General features: G+C 44.9%; 1 protein-coding gene across 18 annotated transcripts in view; it reads right to left on the reverse strand.

The window, feature by feature from the left end:
- adgrl3.1 (adhesion G protein-coupled receptor L3.1) overlaps positions 1–24,734 on the reverse strand; it is a 329,225-nt gene that overhangs the window by 79,267 nt on the left and 225,224 nt on the right. For 14 of the 18 annotated variants that reach the window (XM_046328067.1, XM_046328081.1, XM_046328070.1 and 11 more), the window contains 2 exons: positions 16,687–16,872; positions 14,077–14,115 (listed from right to left, as the gene is read on the reverse strand). In XM_046328067.1, coding sequence (XP_046184023.1) covers positions 14,077–14,115; positions 16,687–16,872 — 225 coding nt within the window. The remainder of the gene's footprint in view (positions 1–14,076; positions 14,116–16,686; positions 16,873–24,734) is intronic. The other 4 variants (XM_046328082.1, XM_046328080.1, XM_046328074.1 and 1 more) reach the window with 1 other exon arrangement.

Below are 24,734 nucleotides of genomic sequence, written 5' to 3' on the forward strand. Positions count from 1 at the left end.
AATGAATGGGGCCATGTATCGTGAGATTTTGAGTGAAAACCTCCTTCCATCAGCAAGGGCATTGAAGATGAAACGTGGCTGGGTCTTTCAGCATGGCAATGATCCCAAACACACCGCCCGGGCAACGAAGGAGAAGCTTCGTAAGAAGCATTTCAAGGTCCTGGAGTGGCCTAGCCAGTCTCCAGATCTCAACCCCGTAGAAAATCTTTGGAGGGAGTTGAAAGTCCGTGTTGCCCAGCAACAGCCCCAAAACATCACTGCTCTAGGGGAGATCTGCATGGAGGAATGGATCAAAATACCAGCAACAGTGTGTGAAAACCTTGAACACTTACAGAAAACGTTTCACCTGTCATTGCCAACAAAGGGTATATCACAAAGTATTGAGATAAACTTTTGTTATTGACCAAATACTTATTTTCCACCATAATTTGCAAATAAATTCATTAAAAATCCTACAATGTGATTTCCTGGAAATTTTTTCCTAATTTTGTCTGTCATAGTTGAAGTATACCTATGATGAAAATTACAGACCTCTCATCTTTTTTAAGTGGCAGAACATGCACAATTGGTGGCTGACTAAATACTTTTTTGCCCCTCTGTACATACATACAGTTGAAGTCGGAAGTTTACATACACCTTAGCCAACTACATTTAAACTCAGTTTTTCACAATTCCTGACAATCCTAGTTAAAATTCCTTGTATTAGGTCAGTTAGGATAACCACTTTATTTTAAAAATGTGAAATATCAGAATAATAGCAGAGAGAATTATTTATTTCAGCTTTTATTTCTTTATCACATTCCCAGTGGGTCAGAAGATTACATACACTCAATTAGTATTTGGTAGCATTGCCTTTAAATTGTTTAACTTGGGTCAAACGTTTCCGGTAGCCTTCCACAAGCTTACCACAATAAGGTGGGTGAATTTTGGCCCATTCCTCCTGACAGACATGGTGTAAGTGAGTCAGGTTTGTAGGCCTCCTTGCACGCACATTATTTTTCAGTTCTGCCCACAAATTTGCTATAGGATTGAGGTCAGGACCTTGTGATGTCCACTCCAATACCTTGACTTTGTTGTCCTTAAGCCATTTTGCCACAACTTTGGAAGGATGCTTGGGGTCATTGTCCATTTGGAAGACCCATTTCTGACTGATGTCTTGAGATGTTGCTTCAATATTTCCACATCATTTCCCCACCTCATGATGCCATCTATTTTGTGAAGTGCACCAGTCCCTCCTGCAGCACAGCAACACCACAACATGATGCTTCCACCCCCGTGCTTCACGGTTGTGATGGTGTTCTTAGGCTTGCAAGCCTCCCCCGTTTTCCTCCAAACATAAAGATGGTCATTATGGCCAAACAGTTCGATTTCTGTTTCATCCGACCAGAGGACATTTCTCCAAAAAGTACGATCTTTGTCCCCTTAGGCAAACCATAGTCTGGCTTTTTTATGGCGGTTTTGGAGCAGTGGCTTCTTCCTTGCTGAGTTGCCTTTCAGGTTATGTCGATATAGGGCTCCTTTTACTGTGGATATAGATACTTTTGATACTTTTTTGTATAGATACCCGTTTCCTCCAGCATCTTCACAATGTCCTTTGCTGTTGTTCTGGGATTGATTTCTTTTCGCACCAAAGTGCGTTCATCTGTAGGAGACAGAACGCATCTCCTTCCTGAGCGGTATGACGGCTTTGTGGTCCCATGGTGTTTATACTTGCGCACTATTGTTTGTACAGATGAATGGGGTACCTTCAGGCATTTAGAAATTGCTCCCAAGGTGAACCAGACTTGTGGAGGTCTACAATTGTTTTTCCGGAGGTCTTGACTGGTTTCTTTTGATTTCCCCATGATGTCAAGCAAAGAGGCACTGAGTTTGAAGGTAGGCCTTGAAATACATCCACAGGTAAGGCCATAAGCAAACAAGAAAATTCTCATCCAGAGGCGGCTCTCCTAGTGGCCGGGGACTTTAATGCAGGGAAACGTTAATCTCTTTTACCTCATTTCTACCAGCATGTTAAAATGTGCAATCAGAGAGAAAACCATTTGTTTTATATAAAACTGTAGACCACCTTTACTCCACACAAAGAGATGCGTACAAAGCTCTCCCTCACCCTCCATTTGGCAAATCTGACCATAACTCTATCCTCCTACTTCCTGCTTACAATCAAAAACTAAATCAGGAAGTACCAGTGACTCACTCAATAAGGAAGTGGTCAGATGACGTAGATGCTAAGCAAAGGACTGTTTTGCTAGCACAGACTGGAATATGTTCCGGGATTCTTCCGATGGCATTGAAGAGTACACCACATCAGTCACAGGCTTCATCAATAAGTACATTGATAATGTCATCCCCAGAGTGACCGTACGTATATACTCCAATCAGAAGCCATGGATTACAGGCAACATCCGCACTGAGCTAAAGGATAGAGCTGCCACTTTCAAGGAGCGGGACTCTAACCAGGATGCTTATAAGAAATCCCGCCTGGACAAAAGGAACACCTATGTGAGGATGCTATCAGCGTTCAACACCATAGTGCCATCAAAGCTCATCGCTAAGCTAACAAATCTGGGACTAAACACCTCCCTTTGCAACTGGATCCTGGACTTCAGCACAGGGGCCCCTCAGGGGTGCGTGCTCAGTCCCCTCCTGCACTCCCTGTTCACCCATGACTGCATGGCCAAGCATGACTCCAACACCATCATTAAGTTTGCCGACAACACTACAGTGGTAGGCCTGATCACCGACAACGACGAGACTGACCTCCCTGTAGGCTGTCACCTGGCAGTATGGTGCCAGGATGAAAACCTCTCCCTCAATGTGATCAAGACATAGGAGATGATTACGGACTACAGGAAAAGGCCAGCCGAGCATGACCCCATTCTCATCGACAGGGTTCTAGTGGAGCAGGTTGAGAGCTTCAAGTTCCTTGATGTCTACATCAACAACAAACTATTATGGTACAAACACACCAAGACAGTCATGAAGAGGGCACGACAACACCTATTCCCCCTCAGGAGACTGAAACGATTTGCATGGGTTCTCAGGTCCTCAAAAGTTCTACAGCTGCACCATTGAGAGCTGGTTGCATCACTGCCTGGTATGGTAACTGCTCGGCCTTCGACTACAAGGCACTACAAAGGGTAGTGCGTACAACACAAGTACATCACTGGGGCCGAGCTTCCTGCCATCCAAGACTTTTAAACCAGGTGGTGACAGAGGAAGGCCCAAACAATTGCCAAAGACTCTAGTCACCCAAGTCATAGACTTTTCTCAATGCTACCGCAAGGCAAGCGGTACCGGAGCGCAAAGTGTAGGTCCAAAAGGCATCTTAACATCTTCTACCCCCAAGCCATAAGACTCCTGAACAGCTAATCAAATGGCTACCCAGACTATTTGCATTGCCCCCCCACTCCCATTTTTACGCTATTCTCTGTTTATTAACCATGCATAGTCACTTTACCTCTACATACATGTACATATCACCTCAGTTACCTCGACTAACCGGTGCCCCCGCACATTGACTCTGTACCGGTACCCCTGCTGTATATAGCTCGCTACTGTTATTTCTTTGTTGCTCCTTAATTAGTTAACCTCCACAGGATCGGTGGGTCCCCCGCAGGACGGTTGAGCTAACGTAGGCTAATGCGATCAGCATTAGGTCTATGTAACAAGAACATTTCCCAGGACATAGACATTTCTGATATTGCCAGAAAGCTTAAATTCTTGTTAATCTAACTGCACTCTCCAATTTACAGTAGCTATTACAGTGAAATAATACCATGCTATTGTTTGAGGAGAGTGCACAGTTATGAACTTGAAAATGTATTAATAAACCAATTAGGCACATTTGGGCAGTCTTGATACACAAATTTGAACAGAAATGCAATGGTTCATTGGATCAGTCTAACACTTTGCACATACACTGCTGCCATCTGGTGGCCAAAATCTAAATTGCACCTGGGCTGGAATATTACATTATGGGCTTTCTCTTGCATTTCAGAGATGGTCCAAAAAAACACAAAAAATGCATGTTTTTTTGACTTTGTATTATCTATTCCAGATCTAATGTGTCGGAGGAAACACCGTGCACCTGGCGACCTTGGTTAGCGCGCACTGCGCCAGGCCCGCCACAGGAGTCGCTGGTGCGCAATGAGACAAGGATAGCCCTACTGGCCCAGCCCTCCCTAACCCGGACGACGCTAGGCCAATTGTGTGTTGCCCCACGGACCACCCAGTCATGGCTGGCTGCGACAAAGACTGGGTGCAAACACAGAGTCTCTGGTGGCACAGCTAGCGCTGCGATGCAGTGCCCTAGACCACTGCGCCACCTGGGAGGCCCCTGTGTACTTTCTGAAGACTGTGGCAAGCACGTTTAAGGATTCTAGGCAAGTAATATATAAGTCGGAGTAATTAAGCTTAGCGCCGAGTCTACAAGTCTAGCAGGCAACCTTCACAGACAAATGAGATCTACGGTTTACCCCTGGGGACAACAAACTCTTTTCACAAGAGCCTCTTATTTCCAAAGGGGGAGAGAGAGCAAGGGAGCGAGAGAGGGATAGAGAGAGCCGAGAGGGATGTACTCAAGCAGCACAACACACTCAGTGTAGCGGAGTAGAGGAGTGTGGATGCCTTACTGCAGACAGACTGCTTCTCCATCTGTCAGAAGCAGTGGTTCGGCTCAGAGAGCTCCAAACTTTCAACCACTGTTATGTTTCTGCCCTCCCCCTCCCCCCCCACCCACCCACCCATCCAGTTTCCTCTGCTCTTTTGAAAGATCCAAGACACCCAGGGAAACCAGCACTTCCTGGTTCTTGGCTGGTCTGGAAATGTTAATCATCAACTAGCTAGCCTACACCCCTGAATGCTATGGTTGTAACAAGCTGATGACTGGGCAAAAAAAATACCCTGTTCTAATATTTGTGAATTACATCCTTCTGTACTAACTCCCTTCTTTGAGTACTTACTGATTTGATTTTTACTTGGTTAAAGCTTCCAATACTTTGCTTTAACTAATCCAGATGGATATCAGATCAGTGATCATTCCAGATAAGGGGTAAAGAAAGGATGCAATCTAGAAGAATCCGAACAGGGCCAATTTATCTTGCTGCAGTCATTTCAAATGAAATCAAGCTTTATTTATACAGCACATTTCAGACATGGAATGCAACACCATTGGGGAGCCAGAGCAGCTAACAGTTTTGACTGAGCTTTTTTAGGCCATGAAGAATTTGGGTGCACAATATGATTCACAGGAAAAAAAGAAAAAAAAACTATGAAAATAACAACTGAAACATTTACTACACAAAAAGAGGATAAAAAAACCAAAAGAATAACAATAAAAACTGAGCGACTAAAAAGCACCCCAAGGAAAAGCAGAGCTAAAAAGGTGTGTTTTACGATCTCTTTTAAAAATGTCCACAGTTTCGGTTCCCCTCAGGTTCTCTGGCAGGCTATTCGAGAGGCAGGGTGCACAGAAACTAATGGCTGCCTCTCCATGCCTCTTGGTCCTTGGCTTTGGGATAGTTAAAAGGCCAGTGCCAGAGGACCTGAGGGACCTACTGGGTTCATAACTTAAAAGCATGTCTGACATGTATTGGGGTGCACAATTATGGATTGATTTAAAAACCAATAGAATAATCTTTAAATGTATTCTAAAACTCACAGGCAACCAGTACAGAGACCTTACAACCAGTGTAATTTGTGCTCTCCGTCTGGTCTTGGTCAGTACCCATGCTGCAGCATTCTGTATGTTTTGCAGTTGACCAATGTCTTTCTTGGGTAGATCAGACAGGAGAGCATTACAGTAGTCAAGCCTGCTTGTAATAAAAGCATGGATGAGTCTCTCTGTATCAGCCTTAGAGCAAAACGACCGCACCTTGGCAACGTTCATCTGGTGGTAAAAAAAGCTATTTTGGTCACAATCCTAATGAGTGATTCGAAATTGAGTTTAGAATCTAAAATAACACCTAGGATTCTTACCTGCTGTTTTATCCTTATTGCCTGTAAATTAAAATGTGTGGCCATATTCTCTAGCTGTGCTTTGGCTCCAACAATAATTACCTCTGTCTTTTCTTGATTTAGCTGGAGGAAATTGTGAGCCATCCAAGTATTTAAATCACTAATAAAGTCTAATAATTTATCCGTGGCTCTAAAATCCTCTGGTGACACAGAAATGTTAAGTTGTGTATTGTCGGCATCGTAGTGAAAATTAATGCTGTGCTTTCTGATAACGCTGCCAAGGGGTAACATACAGTATATAAACTGAATAGTACTAGGCCCAAAAATCAAACCTTCTGGAACACCACATGAGATATGAATTTTATCAGAGTTGTGTTCACAAATGATGACAAAAAACTTGAATAGGTCCTAAACCAATTTGAACTGGGCCATAGAGGCCAACCCACATCTCCAGTCTGTCCAGAAGGACATCATGGTCAACAGTGTTGAACGCAGCACTTAAATCCAAGAGTACAAGGACAGAGAGCTGTTTGGCATCTGTGGTGGCTCTAAGATAATTTAACACTTTAACTAAGGCTGCCCACGAAAACCAGACTGGAATTTTTCAAAAATACAGTTGGCACATTTGTTATTTAGCTGTTTGAACACCAATTTCTCCAGAATTTTGCTGACGAATGGCAGGTTGGAGATTGGCCGAAAATTGCTAATAATTGAAGAATCTAAATTACTTTTCTTCAGAAGGCGCTTTACCATAGCAGTTTTTAGTGCAGTGGGGAAAGTGTCTGTGAACAGAGAGTGATTAACAATAGCTTACACTTATTCAGATTTTCTTTTCTTTTTTTGAAGAAGAAGGCGGTGGGCATAGGATCGAGAAGGCAGGTAGGAGGCTTAAGTTGTGATATCACTTATCTGAGCATGTATGTCAACCAGGGAAAATAAATCCATAGTGCCTTTGCGTAGTAGTCTAGGGCAGTGGTTCCCAACCATTTACGGTTACTGTACCGCTAAGTACATTTTGCTCTGCCCAGACTACCCTTGAAGTACCCCTTCATATGCATTTTACCAGTAAGCCTATGGTCTCATGAGTCTTCTGAAGTACCCCCTGTGGATAGGCCAAGTACCCCCAATCTTAGCACCCCTGGTTGGGAAACACTGGGCTAGCGTACATACAGTATCAAACTTCTCATCAGGTCTTGCTTGACCGATACCCAGCCTAATGTTTGTTATCTTATCTCTGAAATACACCATAAACTCATCACTTTTAGATGTGGGGGAAAGTGCACATAGGTTTGCGGTGGTAGGATTTATCACACCATCAATGGTCGAGAAGAGCACTCTCAAATTATTCTGATCATTAGTGATCAACTTAGGAAAATGAGCCCGTCTGGCATTTCTAATTGTTATATATGCCAAGTTGCTTTCTCGGAAAATCATAATGGACCTGCAATTTCTCTTCCATTTATTATTATTATTTATTTCCTCACTCATCCAAGGGGCTCTCAGTTTGGATGTGGCCTTTCTCAACCTTATTGGAGCTATGGCATCAATGGTTGCCCTTAATTTGCTACTTAAGTTATCAACTAAATCATCACAAGAGAAAGGCAGAATAGGTGATGGAGTATTGTTCATACGCTCAATAAAATCTGTAGCAACTTCAGAGGTAATATAGCGTTTCTTAATAATTCATTCAGTATTACCCTGTGGTATGGGCAACAAGGCAGCAAAGAACACACAGTGGTGATCAGATAAAGCAACATCAACAATTGAGGATATGTCAATAGAAAGCCCCTTCGTAATAACCAGGTCCAGAGTATACCTGCAGGTTAGGGTGGGCCCAATAACATGTTGTATATAGTCCATAGAACTCAAAAGATTAAAATCACCTGGAGCACTACCAGACCCTGTCCGTCAGTCTCGAAAACAGTTTGCGATGTTGCTGGAAATAATCCTGGAACCCCATGCGGTTAGGGTGAATCAAGTCTCTTTTTCAAAAAAAGTGTTTGTTGCTCCCACAGCAAATCAAAGTTGTCACAAATAGAGACATTCCTGTTGTTGCAAAGTTTCTATAGGTACTCATTTAGGGCAAAAAGTCAGCTGAAATGTTCCGAACCCCTTCTGTAGCATGGGAGATAATTCATTATTCTTCCCTGTGCTAGTGAGGGTCTTTAATAAAATTGATTGTAGTCCTCCCTCAGATCGCCTAAAACCAGGGTTGTTATAACCTACGTGAGTGATGGTGTCAATACTGTGGTCACCACAGGCTCCTGGGTGACAGTGGACCGTGGTCAGTCCACAGACCGTAGGCAGGCCAAAATCTCTCACTATCAAGCTGCCCACACTGATAGTGATGGAATCCTATGGGGAAACGACCTGGTGAACTGTGGTGGCCGTGGGGGAGGGTGCCACTGGGCAGCCGCCAGCTGTTGGTATACACCAAGGATCCGTGTTGACTCCCGGGGATGGTAGATCCGTCTCATGCGGGGCAAAGCTGTTTGATAGCTGGATCTGATTTTCTTGGATAGATGGGTGGCCACACTGCCTCATGATCTCCTGCACCATGCGAGTGCCCAGTCTCCCACAGGTCGCGGAGTTGAGCTGAACATCTGTCAGTTGGATTGGGACAGATCAGACCGCCCGAGTCAATCGACAGCTTTGCTATAGGAGGCATTTAAAACAGATTTGGTTTGCCTGGGTTACAGCAAGGTCGGTGTACTTAGAAAACAGATTTCCGAGCTAACAGCAGGAGGATCTCTTAAATGCTTGATGGTGGTGAATTTTGCAGTTAGACCTTATCTTCATCTTGTGATTGTGTGAAAATAATCCCACACCTGAAGCATTTGTGCCCAGCTGTGGATAGAAACACTGGTGGGCTAGCACTGCTAGCGTTAGCTTGCTCTATTTTCATGATGGCTAGCAGCTAACTGCTACTTAACAGGAATCTGGGACAAACTTACGGTCCCAGCCGTAAAGGCTGACCGCATCGAGGAATCCATAGCAATACAAACTTTAGCTATGATTAAAAACTATTTCATGAAAACAATTTCAGAAAAACAACAAACCGAATGTAGACAGTACACGGTTCTGTTGCACGCTCTGATTGCTATACACCAATGAAGGGGATGGATATTAGACTGGTGCCTGGAACTGGTCCAAGTCAGCCTGTGTGTGTGTGTGTGTGTGTGTGTGTGTGTGTGTGTGTGTGTGTGTGTGTGTGTGTGTGTGTGTGTGTGTGTGTGTGTGTGTGTGTGTGTGTGTGTGTGTGTGTGTGTGTGTGTGTGTGTGTGTGTGTGTGTGTGTGTGTGTGTGTGCTGATTGATGAAATGAACTCCAGGTCGGGGAAATTGATTCTGGCTGAGCCTGAACTCCCGTCAACGGCTTAGCGGAACGGAAGAGGGATGGAGCGCAAGTCCGACTCGCACTTCCTCACTTTCCACTTCCCTTTTCCACTCATCCCCTATCTTTTTCTGGAACATGTTTGTTTGGAAAATATTATCTGCTCCTTCACTCCAATTCTGCCTCACACTGCTGGTGCCTATGGGTCTTTTACAATCATTCTTTCTATTCCCCCTCTTTTGCTCTCGCTCTCTACAATATACTCTGCAATATCATGTGGTCATGCCACAATATCAGTAGAGTTTTCTCAGTGTGCTTGACCCTTCAACCCTGCTCACTCAATGGTCCTCAATACGCGACTGCCAGCATATGCATGACCAATCTCAACAAGACACTCCAATGCTTCCTGCTTATCAATAAAGTGGACTGTGATATTTAAAAAATGCTCCAGAAATTTCCACAGCTGCGCTACATGATCCAATTGTAAATTGGTGACCAATTCAATCTACGGCTGCGCACTACCAATAAACGCAATTACTACTAATATATCCGCTATTGATAGCTCTGTTGAGGAGTGTGCAACATAAAAAGAAGCAGATACACTCAAGAAAGCTAACGCAAAGGTGTGTCAATATGAAGATTGCGCGTTAAATAGGGAGAGTAAAACAGACAGCACCTTGTCGCAAAGTCAACTACGACCCCAAATCAAGTCTATTCACCATGCAAATTCCTAGAAATGAACTCAATAGGAAGAGACTTAATGAGAAGTTCCATTGTGTCTATTAGTAGATTACAAAATATTGTACAGTTCTGAGGCGGAGGTACTTTTTCATTGAATGACCTTATTTTACTGCTGTCGAACTCTGACCGTGAACAGACACGGTCCATATAACATAGCGAGGGTGGAGTCTGTAGACAGTAAACCGCAGGACAGAATGGTTGTCGGGGGTAGCTAGACGGGGTAGTCTTTATGAGTATGTGGTCATTTTAACAAACCTCATCTTTTAACAAATTGGCCGCCGATAAAATGTTATAATCTCATTACGCTCTTGGACAAGGCGCCCCCCCCCCTTCCATTACGGCCTTTCTGAGGTCGCCTTCTACTGTGACACAATCACTAGTTACCACAATATACGAGAAAGAAGGGGAGAGGGAGTTGCGGTGAACAAGGGATCAGTACCCAATATCCTCTCTATATCCCGGAATTTATTGGTTTACGACCTTCACTCGCGCCAGGAGATACAATTCCCATTTTTAATACTCAACTCGGAGTTACTGGAGCTAGGAAAGTCATACCATGTGATAAATCCCTTAACTCCACATACACTTGGCTGAAAATCGTATCCCTTTGGAAATATTGTGTGTCGCAGCCATTTTAAATAAGGGCGTTTGACCTTAGTTTGACGCAAAGGGGATGTAATCACTGTAATTGGCCAACCATGGTGTCAAAGCACCTAAACAAGATAGTAGTTAATACACCAAAGAGGATAGAAAGCTGGGTGCCATTTTGATTATGTTTGTTCGAAATCACAGACCACAGGCCTTTTATGTATCTGATAGGGACATAATCCTTTAGGGTGAACATAGAGGCTGGTTTGTACTGAATGTTTGTAGTAAATGAAGGTTAGATATTATTTTCAAAAAAGGGAGCAAAGAAAAGCTACCGACAATTCCCATGATGCTCTAGGCTATTCACAGTATATGTAGTCACTGAATACTACAATTCCTCACGCATCCACATAGACCTTATGAAGGGTTTATGTAGGCTTCATTAAGCTTTAAAAATACATGTTTAGCTTAATGTGGGACCCAATATTCTCAACACTTTCAACTAAGGTGTCTCTAGAACATGACATGTTGAATTATCTATAAATATTGGCCTACTACTGACAACCTCAAATCTCTTCCTAAGATGTTATTCAATAATGGTCTCGGGTAGATCCGGTGGCATGCAAATGGCTTTGTCAAGCACCCCACATAAAACAAGATGGATTCCCTAAATCAAGATGGTGAACCAGGCTCCTCTCATCTCCATTAGAGAGCAAACACCTGCTCCATCCTCCTAACCAGCAATTAGGGGGCTAACGAGCGGTTGGGACTGCATACCTGATCACCAATCTTAATAACATCCACGCCCTCCGACGTGCGCTGGTCGTCAATTCACCCAAGCCCATCCTCGCAATGCTATAATCTGTTTGATTTTTCAAGGTATTTTTGACCCTGAGAAGACAGCGTTTAACATAATGCCTCTACCTCATTGCCAGCAATGATTGTGCATGGCGTGCTCAGCCCGGTACCAAAACAGAGGATGTTTGTGAGCCTGTCTATTTGTGTGCATGCATTCAAGTGCGTGCGTCTAGGTCTGTGCAGGCAGGTGCGGCACAAAGCCATCTGCCCTGGTTTGTTCTGTATGCTTCCACTAATCTCACTTACGTGAACCACCAGGGGCCTAGTTGGAGAAAACACTGCTCAATTTCCCTAATCAATGAAAGTCCCTCAAAGCCATGACACAGCGCAATCGATGTCTGCGTTTACAGAAGACCAGCAGATGTTGTTCCATTATTCTGGTTCGTCGAATGAGATTCCATCCCCGTTTGTTTGACACTGTCGGGCTCAGGGAAGGTATCGAGTCGACGCCAGTGCACAGTTCAACTGTTGCCCATGTAAATTACCAGTCAAAAGTTTGGACACACCTACTCATCCTACTCATTTTTTAAACATTCTACATTGTAGAACAATAGTGAAGACATGATTCCATATGTGTTATTTCATAGTTTTGATGTATTCACCATTATTGTACAATGTAGAAAATAGTACAAATAAAGACCCTTGTAGGTGTGTCCAAACTTTTGACTGGTACTGCACACACATACAATCATGTAGACACTTGTGTGCATACACACACAAACCCACAGGTATCCATAATTAATTGATTTCTTAGCCAGTGCATATAAAACAATACGTGGCCCATGTGGCTCTGTAGGTAGAGCATGGCGCTTGCAACGTCAGGGTTGTGGGTTTGATTCCCACGGGGGGGGGGGGGGGGGGGGGGGGGGGACCAGTACAAACATGTATGCACTCACTACTGTAAGTCGCTCTGTTTGGGGTTTTAGGCTGGGTTTCCGTACAGCACTTTGAGATATCAGCTGATGTTTTATGAAGTGCTATGTAAATACATTTGATTCGATTTCGACTTGATCAGCGCATCCTCTAAATGACTCAAATGTAGAATTTGCAAAACGCCAACTGATATTCAAATGCTGTGCACACTTATACATGGTCCGTAGTCTGTGTCGTACACGCACACTTTCATCCACTGGAAAATGATCAATCAAAAAACCCATACGTATTCAAGTGAGTTCAGACATGCCGGAAAATATTTGAAACAATCAAATTCATGTTGCCTGACAGATGTGATACTACCACAGACAATGTAGGACAGCGTCTGTAAGCTATAGGAACCTTCTGCGGTGGGAAGCACGCATGTCACCTCATCCGGTAGCACTTAAGGTAGAACAGATTTTGATGACATTTTACCGACGAGCCGGGACATCAAATCCACACTGGAGCTCAAGAAATAGCTGTGGAGGCCCTACAAATTGGGACACACATGCTTTATGCATCATGAAGAGTCATAACACCCCCCCCTGTGAGTCTTGCCTGTCAGGGGAGTATTGGTGGACGGCGGGTTTTCACTTTCTTTGGTTAAAATGAGGTCACTTTTGGCTCTTAACCAGATCTACTTATTACACAAAAATGTGGAAGTCGGATTTACATTTCTGGGGAGAAAAAAAATCTTTGGGGCATTGAAATGAAATTACTTGATGGTGGCTTTGAGCGAGTGCATATCCACTGACGGTTATAGCAACGTGAAAGCTGTGAGTATATGCTAGAATGACATAATCAGGTTATTGTGGTGTTGTGAACAAGTATATTGCTATAGATGATTATATATGGCTCCCTTTATTTCATCTAAGAAAACAACTTAAACGTATTGTATAGTCGGTCGTCTTGTTGGCGTCTCCAGCAGGGAAAACATATGTGACATTTCCTTCAAGCAAAAAACCTGATATCTTGTTTGACATTTATATGTAGACCATTACCTATTCAACCATGACCAGCCGAGGATCTTATAATATAGTATGCATTACATACAGTATTTATACAGTTTCTCCTTTGGGAGTGTTATTTTACCATCAACAACCATCACGACACAAACACAGTTGGCATGAAGACAGCATTAACAAGCAAAACATGCTGGGAAACGTTGGCTATGTGAATTGGTTGCAGGGGTTGGGGTTTGGCGGGAGAATTAGGACATTGGGATGTGGTTAAGACAAAGTGAGATGAGCAACAACTTGGATTTAAAAAAATGGCAACTAGCAATAGTTGCATCCACACTGATACATTTTTTTCTTTTTTATTATTTAACAAGGCCGGTCAAGGAACAGTCAGTTAACTGCCTTGTTCAAAGGGCAGAACAATTTTTTACCTTGTCAGCTCGGGGATTTGATCTCACAACCTTTTGGTTACTGGCCCAACACTCTAACCACTAGGATACCTGCTGCCCAAAGTGGTATGTTTAGATCCAAGTTTTCAGACACAATTTTACAAGATCAAAGTTTACTTTGATTGAGCAACAAATGCCTTCACAGCCAGGACTATCATTAGCACAAAGCATGACATTATGGTGGGGCAACAAGTTACAAATGATGGTTACACCAAAACACAGCACCCATGGCAGATGGGAAGGGTAGGCGGCTGGGTGAAAGATAAGAGTCAAAATACCTGCACGTAAAACCGGCAAGAGCGCTCTCTTTTCTGCAGCTGCAAACCACCAGAAAAAATAGCCGTTAGCAAAGGTTTGACACGACATACAAGTTCCATTAGTATGAAATAAAGTGTGAAAAGAGAGAAAATAAATATATAACAAAAAGTCACCTCTTGACTTTGGCTAATTAAGACTTTCTCATTTTACATAAACTGTGTGAAAAACGGCATGCACATTAATTATTCCCTCTCATAGAAAACATCACAAAGAATCTTAGTCAATTAGAGCAGAAACAAGCCACACAGCCCAAGTGGGGATTGTGGCTGAGACATTGTTCAGCTTTCAAGTTGGGAGTTTCAAGGTTACTGCTTGCACCTGTGGCTAAGTGGAGGGGAAAAAAGGAACTAAAGAAGAACTATTTAACTTGGAACCCTTGTCCCAGCAGGAGTAAAGCTAAACCTGAAGGAGTTTCGCATACCTGGGACTGATGTTAGCAGGTCAATACAGTATGTAGAGATTTCAAATTAGCACTGGAGTACTGACAGCTAGCTAGACTAGCACGTAGCATTGGGCTGAGAACAGACTAAATAAACAGAAGCCTACTTTGTTAGCCTAGCCTAGCTGTAGCGCGTAGCATAGAGGGAATGCTGATGCACTCCTGGTTTTCTGTGATGGGTGGCGTCTTCCTCATAAAGGAAAGCTCTCACTCCTTCACATCAGTCAGCCCATTGTCCTGGAAATGGTCCAGTTAGTGCCTTTCGCATGACACTTTGATCATAAAAGTGCCACAGATCTTGGTGTTTGCTAACTCAATCGGCTCCTTGTCTGCCGGCGGAGAAGCATTGTGCTCACTATCAAAGGGATCTTTAATTCCGTTAGCTCTTAGCAGATTGTGTCAAAATGATTGAACTCAGAGGTAAACACGTGCGAGAGAGAGAGGTGGAGCACCAGCGCTAGGGTCTGCTATGCCAGCCGGGATTAAAGGGGAAAGGATGTAAGACAGAGCGGAGAGGACAACCTTGAATAGTATAGTATAGTATAGAGAGAGTGTTAGGGGAGATTTGTCATAAGTCCTTGGTGTACCAGGTAGTTAGTGTATTGATCTAAGAAATAATGATCAAATGGGAAAAATTATATTCTCCCAGTAGTAGCTTTCCTTGTTCTAGTCATTATCCTTTTTGGCATCATCATAAGAGAAGACGTAAGTAAAAAACAATATACATTCAAATGTTTTGTCATTTAGCAGACACTCTTATCCAGAGCAATTTACAGAAGCAATTAGGCTGTGCTCAAGGGCACATTGGCATTTTGTTTTTACCTAGTCGGCTCGGAGAATCAAACCAACAACCTTTGGGTTACCTGCCCAATGATCTAAACCACTAGGCTACCTGCAGCCCCTGTAGTCTAGGCTAATGTTTATTTTTACATACTGTATATTCATAGAACATTGGCTCCAGTTTTTACGACAAGATTATAACAATAAAAATCAAGGATCCTCTCCCATAAAACGTAGTTTTTGAATTGTAACTGTTCTTAACTTTTTATTTTCAAGATGGCTACCTCGTAAAAGCCATAGCTAAAGAGATCAGAAGTGCAAGCCGTCAGATTTCTCCTCAGCCCGTTGGCTATCACCATCGCCTCGCTCTCCAAGGAGGGAATGACACTTAAATCTCAATGGAGGCATCTGGCTGCATGCGGCAATTAAATCAAGTCTGTGAGAAAAAAAAAGCTATTGAGAAACAGGTGTTATTGTTCCACTACAAGTGAAGCCGCTAAAACAAATTAACGGCTGACATTTTGAATTTCACTGATGTTTGCTTTTCCATTGGTTGCGTCACGTTGCCTGAGTGCCCCTATGTGTACCCAACTGTGAATTTGGGAATAATTGCATTAGGTTGGGGCTACAAAAAAAACTCAGGCACTCTTGGGTTTAGAAAACAGCTATGTTTAATACATTTCCTCTGTCATTAGAAAGAAACGAGCATGGCATGAGAACCGCTTCAGACGTGCCTGGAATATCCCTATGACCTCTTTAAAAAGTCTACCTACTTTGGAATAATCCTACCCACGCGCTTGCTGTTATAATTAGTTATAACCCCAACGGACTTTTGCTAATATAAAGCAGAAAAGCCTATGTGGTGATGCTGTTAAGATATCCCCCTGCGTTTGGCTGCTTGTAGATTATCATTTTTTTTGAGGGCCGGGCAGATCGCTAGATGCGAGAAATAATGCAGGAGATAATTTGGTATGACAGTGTTGTGGCCGGAGTACAGATCATTAAAACAATGCCCACAGTTCAGGTTTGACTGGCTTGAAATCCTTGTCTGGCCTCCACCGGTGAAAAGGAAAGTTTCAGAGATTGAAGGAAACAAAGAAAGGTGAATAAAGTCAGTTCCTCCTTCGGCTATGAATCAATTCTCATATATATCCTCCTTTCTTCATCCTGTGTCCAGGGTGGACCATTGAGCTGAACAATCTGGATAGGTGAAGCGAAAGGTTGGAAACCCTACTGTTTAAGTTGCTCTCGCCTGTCACAATCTGTCAAATCAACGAGTCCCAAAGGGAAGGAGACGAGGAAAGGAAATGACACGGCCATTGCTTTTCCCAGACTGGAGGTAGAAACCTACCTTGTTGAGGCTGCGGGCTGCACTATCTTTGCCTCCAGGGGTAAGGTTCCTCAGCTGCACGTCAAGTAGGTCCACAAGCTGACCCATGGCCTTGACTGTGTAGGTGATGTCCCCTGCCTGAAGGTTACTCTTAGTTTGCTCCGACAGCTCCCTGGCAATGATGGCTGCAGTCTCTCCTGCTTTGAGCTGGAAAAACAACATACACATATTTAACCAATCATGATGGCAGACACATATTCACATTGACACATACATAGTATGCAATTAACCACTGACTATCATGCTATGTAGCTATAGTACCAACGGACTGGCCATAGGGCAGTTTGGGCAAATACAGATGGGCTGGCCAAACATGAACCCAGTTGTCCCGGTCTAAATTGGAGGTTTTGCGCAGAATTATCACTATTTGGCTTAATAACGGGGTCCTCGAGGGGAAGAAAATAGGCCGGTGTGTAATATGATTGGTTCAAATCTATAATATGAGGATTCAATATTTCATTCAATGTTGCTGAATGACCAGTGTATGAGTATATACTATTTTATGCTATTTGATTTGATTTAAAGTGGCTAGAACCAAATCCATTCCAGTCTCAAATTTGTGACAAAGTCAAACACTGTTACATCATAAATAAATACAATCCTACAGTCACCCGTCTCCCTGTATCTAAACACATACTCTGCATTGAACTTATTATTTTCAATATACACATTTCAAACATGACAAATGGCATTATACAAAATGTTTGAAGTTAGAAAATAATGTTTAGCATGTACAGATTCCCTGATTATATCACTATCGCCTGCAATTGAATAGTGAGGAAATGAGGAAATGTTTAATTGAATGCACACGGGGGCTAATAGACTATCAGGAAACAATTATGAAGTCAACTATCGAGACAAGTCTCCCCTAAAAGTCTATAGGCAGCGTGAAACTAATGGCTGCTAGCTTTAGGGGGAAGACATGTCACACACGGAGGATGACGCCTGTTTGAAATGAACTTTGTCTAGAGAACTTCTGTGATTGTCGTGACCGTGCTTTGGCGAGATCTTTTGGCAAAAAAAACAACATTGATCATTCCAGTCTTTCACTTTGGCGGTCTTTAGGTATGAAATCAGTTTTTTTCTTCTTCTTATCCTCAATAATCCCCCCTCTCGAGCTCAGATTGTCTGGCCCAATCCCAAATCATCCCCTAAACCCCACGCCCTTATGCACCTGTGGAGATCTGAGATGATTTGACATTTGTAATCAATCTGATAATAGCTCGACCTTGCCTCACTAGGTGGAAGTTACACCATATTGCTTATACCAATCAACTTATCCTCCCCCCTTCTCTTTCTCTCTCAGTCTGTTGTTGTATTGCATGTAGCAGCTCTTTATTTAGACTCCGGAGGAAGAGAAACAAATGTTTTCAAAGCACAACCACAAATCATTCCCTATGTACGCCACTTGGTTGGAGAGAGTACCTATTTACATTTTCTGAGGGAAACAATTTAATAAAACATCCCCTCAAGCCATGGATGAGACTGTCTCCGAAGAGTCTCCATTTGCCCACAAACTAGCAACCGCTTTGTAGTCGTCGTGTCTCTTGGTTTTTAAATTACAACATATAAATCTGCCAAGCAGAGAGGCCTAATGATGTCTAGAGGAGTCTCATTTCATAGTGCAATGTGTTTCTGTGCTTTTAATTTATCTTGAATTGGATTACGAAAAAAATAACTTTGTGTTTCGCTTTCTTTGTTTCTACTACCCAGACATTTAATTGAATAACACCTGTTCCATTCAAATGGGAAATGTTTTCATTTGCAGGAGATTTGACTACCGTTCAGAAAGAACATTTAATCTGGTCAAAATTAGAGTGCTAAACACAGTTTGAAGACATTTCAAATCTGGATATACAGTAAATTCAACAGGGACATTGAAGAGGTGAGGTTGGATCTGATTTGGAGCACGGTTCCGAAGGTCTGCTATTCTTCCTACGGTCCCTCTATTTTTAGAACACTTATAGCTTCCTGCATTCGATTAGCCTCGGGTTTAGTGAAGACCAAGAGAGAGCATTTGGGCTACATATATTCTGGGCCATGTTTAGGAGTCTAACCAAGTCAGACATCTGTGTTTAGTCGGCTGTGTTCGCGGATGATGCACTTCTTTCCTACGATATTTCATACATACAGTACATTCGGAAAGTATTCACACCCATTGGCTTTTTCGCCATTTTGTTGTGTTACAGCCTTATTCGAAAATGGATTCAATTTTTAAAAAAATCCTCAATCTACAAACAATACCCCATAATGACAAAGCAATTTTTATTTTGCAAATGTATAAAAAATGTTTTTTTAAATTAAATACCTTATTTAAATAAGTATTCACACACATTGCTATGAGACTAAATTCAGCTCAGGTGTATCCTGTTTCCATTGATCATCCTTGAGCTGTTTCTACAACTTGATTGGACTACACCTGTTGTAAACTCAATTGATTGGACATCATTTTGAAAAAGGCACACACCTATCTATATACGTTTCCACAGTTGACAGTGCATGTCAGAGCAAAAACCAAGCCAAGAGGTCAAAGGAATTGTCCGTAGAGTTCCGAGACAGGATTGTGTCGAGGCACAGATCTGGGGAAGGGTACCAAAAAATGTCTGCAGCATTGAAAGTCCAAGAACACAGTGGCCTCCATCATTCTTACATCGAATAAGTTTGGAACCACCAAGACTCTTCCTAGAGCTGGCCTCCCGACCAAACTGAGCAATCAGGGGAGAAGGGCCTTGGTCAGGGAGGTGAACAAGAACCCAAGTCACATTTACAGATCTCCTGAGTTCCTCTGTGGATATGGGAGAACCTTCCAGAAGGACAACCATCTCTGCAGCACTCCACCAATCATGCCTTTATGGTAGTGGCCAGACGGAAGCCACTCCTCAGTAAAAGGCACATGACATCCCACTTGGAGTTTGCCAAAAGGCACCTGAAGACTCTCAGACCATGAGAAACAAGATTTTCAGGTCTGATGAAACCAAGATTGAACTCTTTGGCCTGAATGCCAAGTGTCACGTATGGAGGAAACCATCTCTACGGTGAAGAACAGTGATGGAGGTATTATGCTGTGGGGATGTTTTTCAGTGGCAGGGACTGGGAGAGTAGTCAGGATCGAGGGAAATATGAACGGAGCAGAGTACAGAATTCTTGATGAAAACCTGCTCCAGAGCACTCATGACCTCAGACTGGGGCAGATGTTCACCTTCTAACAAGGCAACAACCCTAAGCACACAGCCAAGACAACGCAGGAGTGGCTTCGGGACAAGTCTCTGAATGTCCTTGAGTGGCCCAGTCAGGGCCCGGACTTGAACCCAATCAAACATATCTGGAGAGATCTGAAAATAACTGCACAGTGAAGCTTCCCATCCATACTTATGTAAATGTGATATTTCAGGGGGGGGTTTTCTATCCATTTTCTAACATTTCTTAAACCTGTTTATGCTTTCTCATTATGGGGTATTGTGTGCGTATTGATGACATAAAAATACATTTAAATCAATATCAGAATAAGGCGGAGTGTCTGAATACTTTCCAAATGCACTGTAGGAGTCAAAGTCTGGGACTATGTCCCAAATGACACCCTACTCCCTAGGTAGTGTACAACTTTTTAACAGATTTCGTAGGGCTCTGGTTGAAAGTAGTGTACTATAAAAGGAATGAATGGAAGCATTATGGAGAGACTGCGGTGTCCACGGCAAAGGGTCTCACATGATTTACTTGGCCATCCCTTGCAATCATTGCCTCTTGTGTTTATTAGCAGATCCAATTACACCGGCTTAATTTGCCTTTCTTCGAGAACCCCGACCCTGTGTGGACAGTGTGTGGAGTGTAGAGAAGCTCTCTTCTTCTCTCCCCCCTTCTCTTCCTCTCGGTTTCTCTCTCCATCTTAATAAGAACAGCTATGGCCAAAGTAAGAAAAAGTGAGGTCTGTCACCGCTATATCTCAGCCTCCCCATCTCTATCCCAATCACTCCTTCTCTCTCAGCCTCTCTCCCTCCATTCCAGTCTCTTTCTCTCAGAGTTCATCTCTCTGCGTCTTTCTGTTAATGAGAAGAACCAGGGACAGTGGTGTGAAAATAAGCGCCAGACGGAATTCTGGGACGCCTGACAGGTTGATCTCCATTTAAATTCCCTGTCGCCACAGCGACAACGAGGGATGACAGGCACATCGCTCATGCCTAATTTGCGTAATAAAGATTAATAACACTTTTGTTAAAAATGTATCCATATTCCGATAGTCACTCCCACCAAGTATGTACATAGGGGAAAAGTGTATAGGTGTCAAGTTTTGTGCTGCTTTCGTGCGAGATGCATTCTATAATAGACTAAGAATTTGAGTCAGGAAACAGAGAGCGACATTATGGTAGAGGATAGAACAGAAGAGAATCATTTCCATATCGATTTCAAAGGAATGGAACTGAGCTGTAGTTGACACCCAAAACATCAGCCCATTCCCTCTTTACATACATCCCTCTCTCTTTACATCCCTCCCTCTCTCGTCATCTCCCTCTTTCTCTTTACTCCCTCTTACCTCCCTCTCTCTTTTTACCTCTCCCTCCCTCTCTTTACCTCCCCCTCTCTCTTTCGCTCTTTACCTCCCCCTCGCTCTTTACCTCCCCCTCCCTCTCTTTACCTCCCCTCTCGCTCTTTACCTCCCCCTCTCGCTCTTTACCTCCCCCTCTCGCTCTTTACCTCCCCCTCTCGCTCTTTACCTCCCCCTCTCGCTCTTTACCTCCCCCTCTCGCTCTTTACCTCCCCCTCTCGCTCTTTACCTCCCCCTCTTTACATCCACCTCTCTCTCGCTCTTTACCTCCCCCTCTCTCTACTTCTCCCTCCCTCCCTACCTCCCCCTCTCTCTCTACCTCCACCTCCACCTGTCTCTCTACCCCCTCTCTCTAACTACCCCCCTCTAACTCTCTATACCTCACCCTCTCTCTACCTCCCCCTCTCTCTACCTCCCTGTCGCTCCCTCTTTAACTCTCTCTCCCTCTTTAACTCTCTCCCTACCTCCCTCTCTCTTTACCTCTCATTCTCTCTTTACCTCTCACTCTCTCTTTACCTCTCACTCTCTTTTTACCTCTCACTCTCTCTTTACCCCCTCTCAATCTCTTTACCCTCTCTCTCTCTTTTCCATCCCACTCTCTTACCAACCTCCCTCTCCCTCCCTCCCTCCCTCCCTCCCTCCCTCCCTCCCTCCCTCCCTCCCTCCCTCCCTCCCTCCCTCCCTCCCTCCCTCCCTCCCTCCCTCCCTCTCTACCTCTCTACCTCCCTCTCTACCTCTCTACCTCCCTCTCTCTCTCTACCTCCCCCTCTCTCTCTACCTCCCCTCTCTCTCTACCTCCCCCTCTCTCTCTCTACCTCCCCCTCTCTCTCTCTACCCCCCCCCCTCTCTCTCTACCTCCCCCTCTCTCTCTACCTCCCCCTCTCTCTCTCTACCTCCCTCTCTCTCTCTCTCTCTACCTCCCTCCCTCCCTCCCTCTCCTCTCTCTCTACCTCCCCTCTCTCTCTCTCTACCTCCCTCTCTCTCTACCTCCCTCTCTCTCTCTACCTCCCTCTCTCTCTCTACCTCCCCTCTCTCTCTACCTCCCCTCTCTCTCTACCTCTCTCTCTACCTCCCTCTCTCTCTCTACCTCCCTCTCTCTCTCTCTACCTCCCTCTCTCTCTCTCTACCTCCCTCTCTCTCTCTACCTCCCCCTCTCTCTCTACCTCCCCCTCTCTCTCTCTACCTCCCCCTCTCTCTCTCTACCTCCCTCTCTCTCTCTCTACCTCCCTCTCTCTGTCTACCTCCCTCTCTCTCTCTACCTCCCTCTCTCTCTCTCTACCTCCTCTCTCTCTCTCTACCTCCCTCTCTCTCTCTCTCTACCTCCCTCTGTCTCTCTCTACCTCTCTCTCTCTACCTCCCTCCCTCTCTCTCTCTCTACCTCTCCCTCTCTCTCCACCTCCCTCTCTCTCTCTCCACCTCCCTCTCTCTCTCTCCACCTCCCTCTCTCTCTCTCCACCTCCCCTCTCTCTCTCTCTCCACCTCTCCTCTCTCTCTCTCTCTCCCTCTCTCTCTCTCTACCTCTCTCTCTCTCTCTACCTCTCCACCTCCTCTCTCTCTCTCTCTCTCTCCTCTCTCTCTCTCCTCCTCTCTCTCTCTCTCTACCTCCCTCTCTCCTCTACCTCCCTCTCTCTCTCTCTACCTCCCTCTCTCTCTCTACCTCCCTCCCTCTCTCTCTCTCTACCTCCCTCTCTCCACCTCCCTCCTCTCTCTCTCTCTCTACCTCCCTCTCTCTCTCTCTACCTCCCTCTCTCTCTCTCCACCTCCCTCTCTCTCCACCTCCCCTCTCTCTCTCTCTACCTCCCTCTCTCTCTCTACCTCCCTCCCTCTCTCTCTACCTCCCTCCCTCTCTCTCTACCTCCCTCCCTCTCTCTCTCTCTACCTCCCTCTCTCTCTCTCTACCTCCCTCTCTCTCTCTCTACCTCCCTCTCTCTCTCTCTACCTCCCTCCCTCTCTCTCTACCTCCCTCCCTCTCTCTCTACCTCCCTCTCTCTACCTCCCTCTCTCTACCTCCCTCTCTCTACCTCCCTCTCTCTACCTCCCTCTCTCTACCTCCCTCTCTCTACCTCCCTCTCTCTACCTCCCTCTCTCTACCTCCCTCTCTCTACCTCCCGCTCTCTACCTCCCGCTCTCTACCTCCCGCTCTCTACCTCCCGCTCTCTACCTCCCGCTCTCTACCTCCCCTCTCTACCTCCCTCTCTACCTCCCTCTCCCCCTCTACCTCCCCCCTCTCTCTACCTCCCCCTCTCTCTCTACCTCCCTCTCTACCTCTCTCCATCTCTACCTCTCTCTTGCTCTCTCTCTCCCTCTCTACCTCCCTTTCTTTACCTCCTCTCTAGCTTTACCTCCCCTCTCTCTCTCTCCCTTTACCTCCCCATCTCTTTACCTCCCCCTCTCTCTCTTTACCTCCCCTCTCTCTCTCTCTCTCTCCTCTCTACCTCTCTCTCTCTCTCTACCTCCCTCTCTCTCTACCTCCCCCTCTCTCTACCTCCCTCTCTCTCTCTCTACCTCCCTCTCTCCCTCTCTCCTCTCTACCTCCCCCTCTCTCTCTACCTCCCTCTCTCTCTACCTCCCCCTCTCTCTCTACCTCCCCCTCTCTCTCTACCTCCCCCCTCTCTCTACCTCCCCTCTCTCTCTACCTCTCTCTCTACCTCCCCCTCTCTCTCTACCTCCCCCCTCTCTCTACTTCCCCCTCTCTCTCTACCTCCCCCTCTCTACCTCCCTCTCTCTCTCTCTACCTCCCCTCTCTACCTCTTTCTATACCTCCATCTCTACCTCTCTCTTACCTCCCTCTCCCTCTCTACCTCCCTTTCTTTACCTCTCTCCGCTTACCCCCTCTCTCTCTCTCTCCCTTTACCTCCCATCTCTTTACCTCCCCCTCTCTCTCTACCTCCCCCTCCCTCTCTCTCTCTCTACCTCCCCTCCTCCTCTCTCTACCTCCCCCTCTCTCTCTCTACCTCCCCTCTCTACCTCTTTCTATACCTCCATCTCTACCTCTCTCTTGCTCTCTCTCTCTCTCTCTACCTCCCTTTCTTTACCTCTCTCTCTCGCTTTACCTCCCTCTCTCTCTCTCTCCCTTTACCTCCCCATCTCTCTCTTTACCTCCCCCTCTCTCTCTTTACCTCCCCCTCTCTCTCTTTACCTCCCCCCTCTCTCTCTACCTCTACCTCCCTCTCTCTCTCTCTCTCTCTACCTCCCTCTCCCTCTCTCTACCTCCCTCTCACTCTCTACCTCCCTCTCTCTCTACCTACCTCCTCTCTCTCTCTACCTCCCTCTCACTCTCTACCTCCTCTCTCTCTCTACCTCCCTCTCTATCTCTCTCTCTACCTCCCTCTCTACCTCCCTCTTATCTCTCTCTCTACCTCTCTCTCTACCTCCCTCTTTCTCTACCTCTCTCTCTCTACCTCCCTACCTCTCTCTCTCTCTCTCTCTCTCTACCTCCCCTCTCTCTCTCTACCTCCCTCTCTCTCTC

The sequence above is a fragment of the Oncorhynchus gorbuscha genome, linkage group LG25, assembly GCF_021184085.1.
Source record: "Oncorhynchus gorbuscha isolate QuinsamMale2020 ecotype Even-year linkage group LG25, OgorEven_v1.0, whole genome shotgun sequence".
Lineage (NCBI taxonomy): Eukaryota > Metazoa > Chordata > Actinopteri > Salmoniformes > Salmonidae > Oncorhynchus > Oncorhynchus gorbuscha.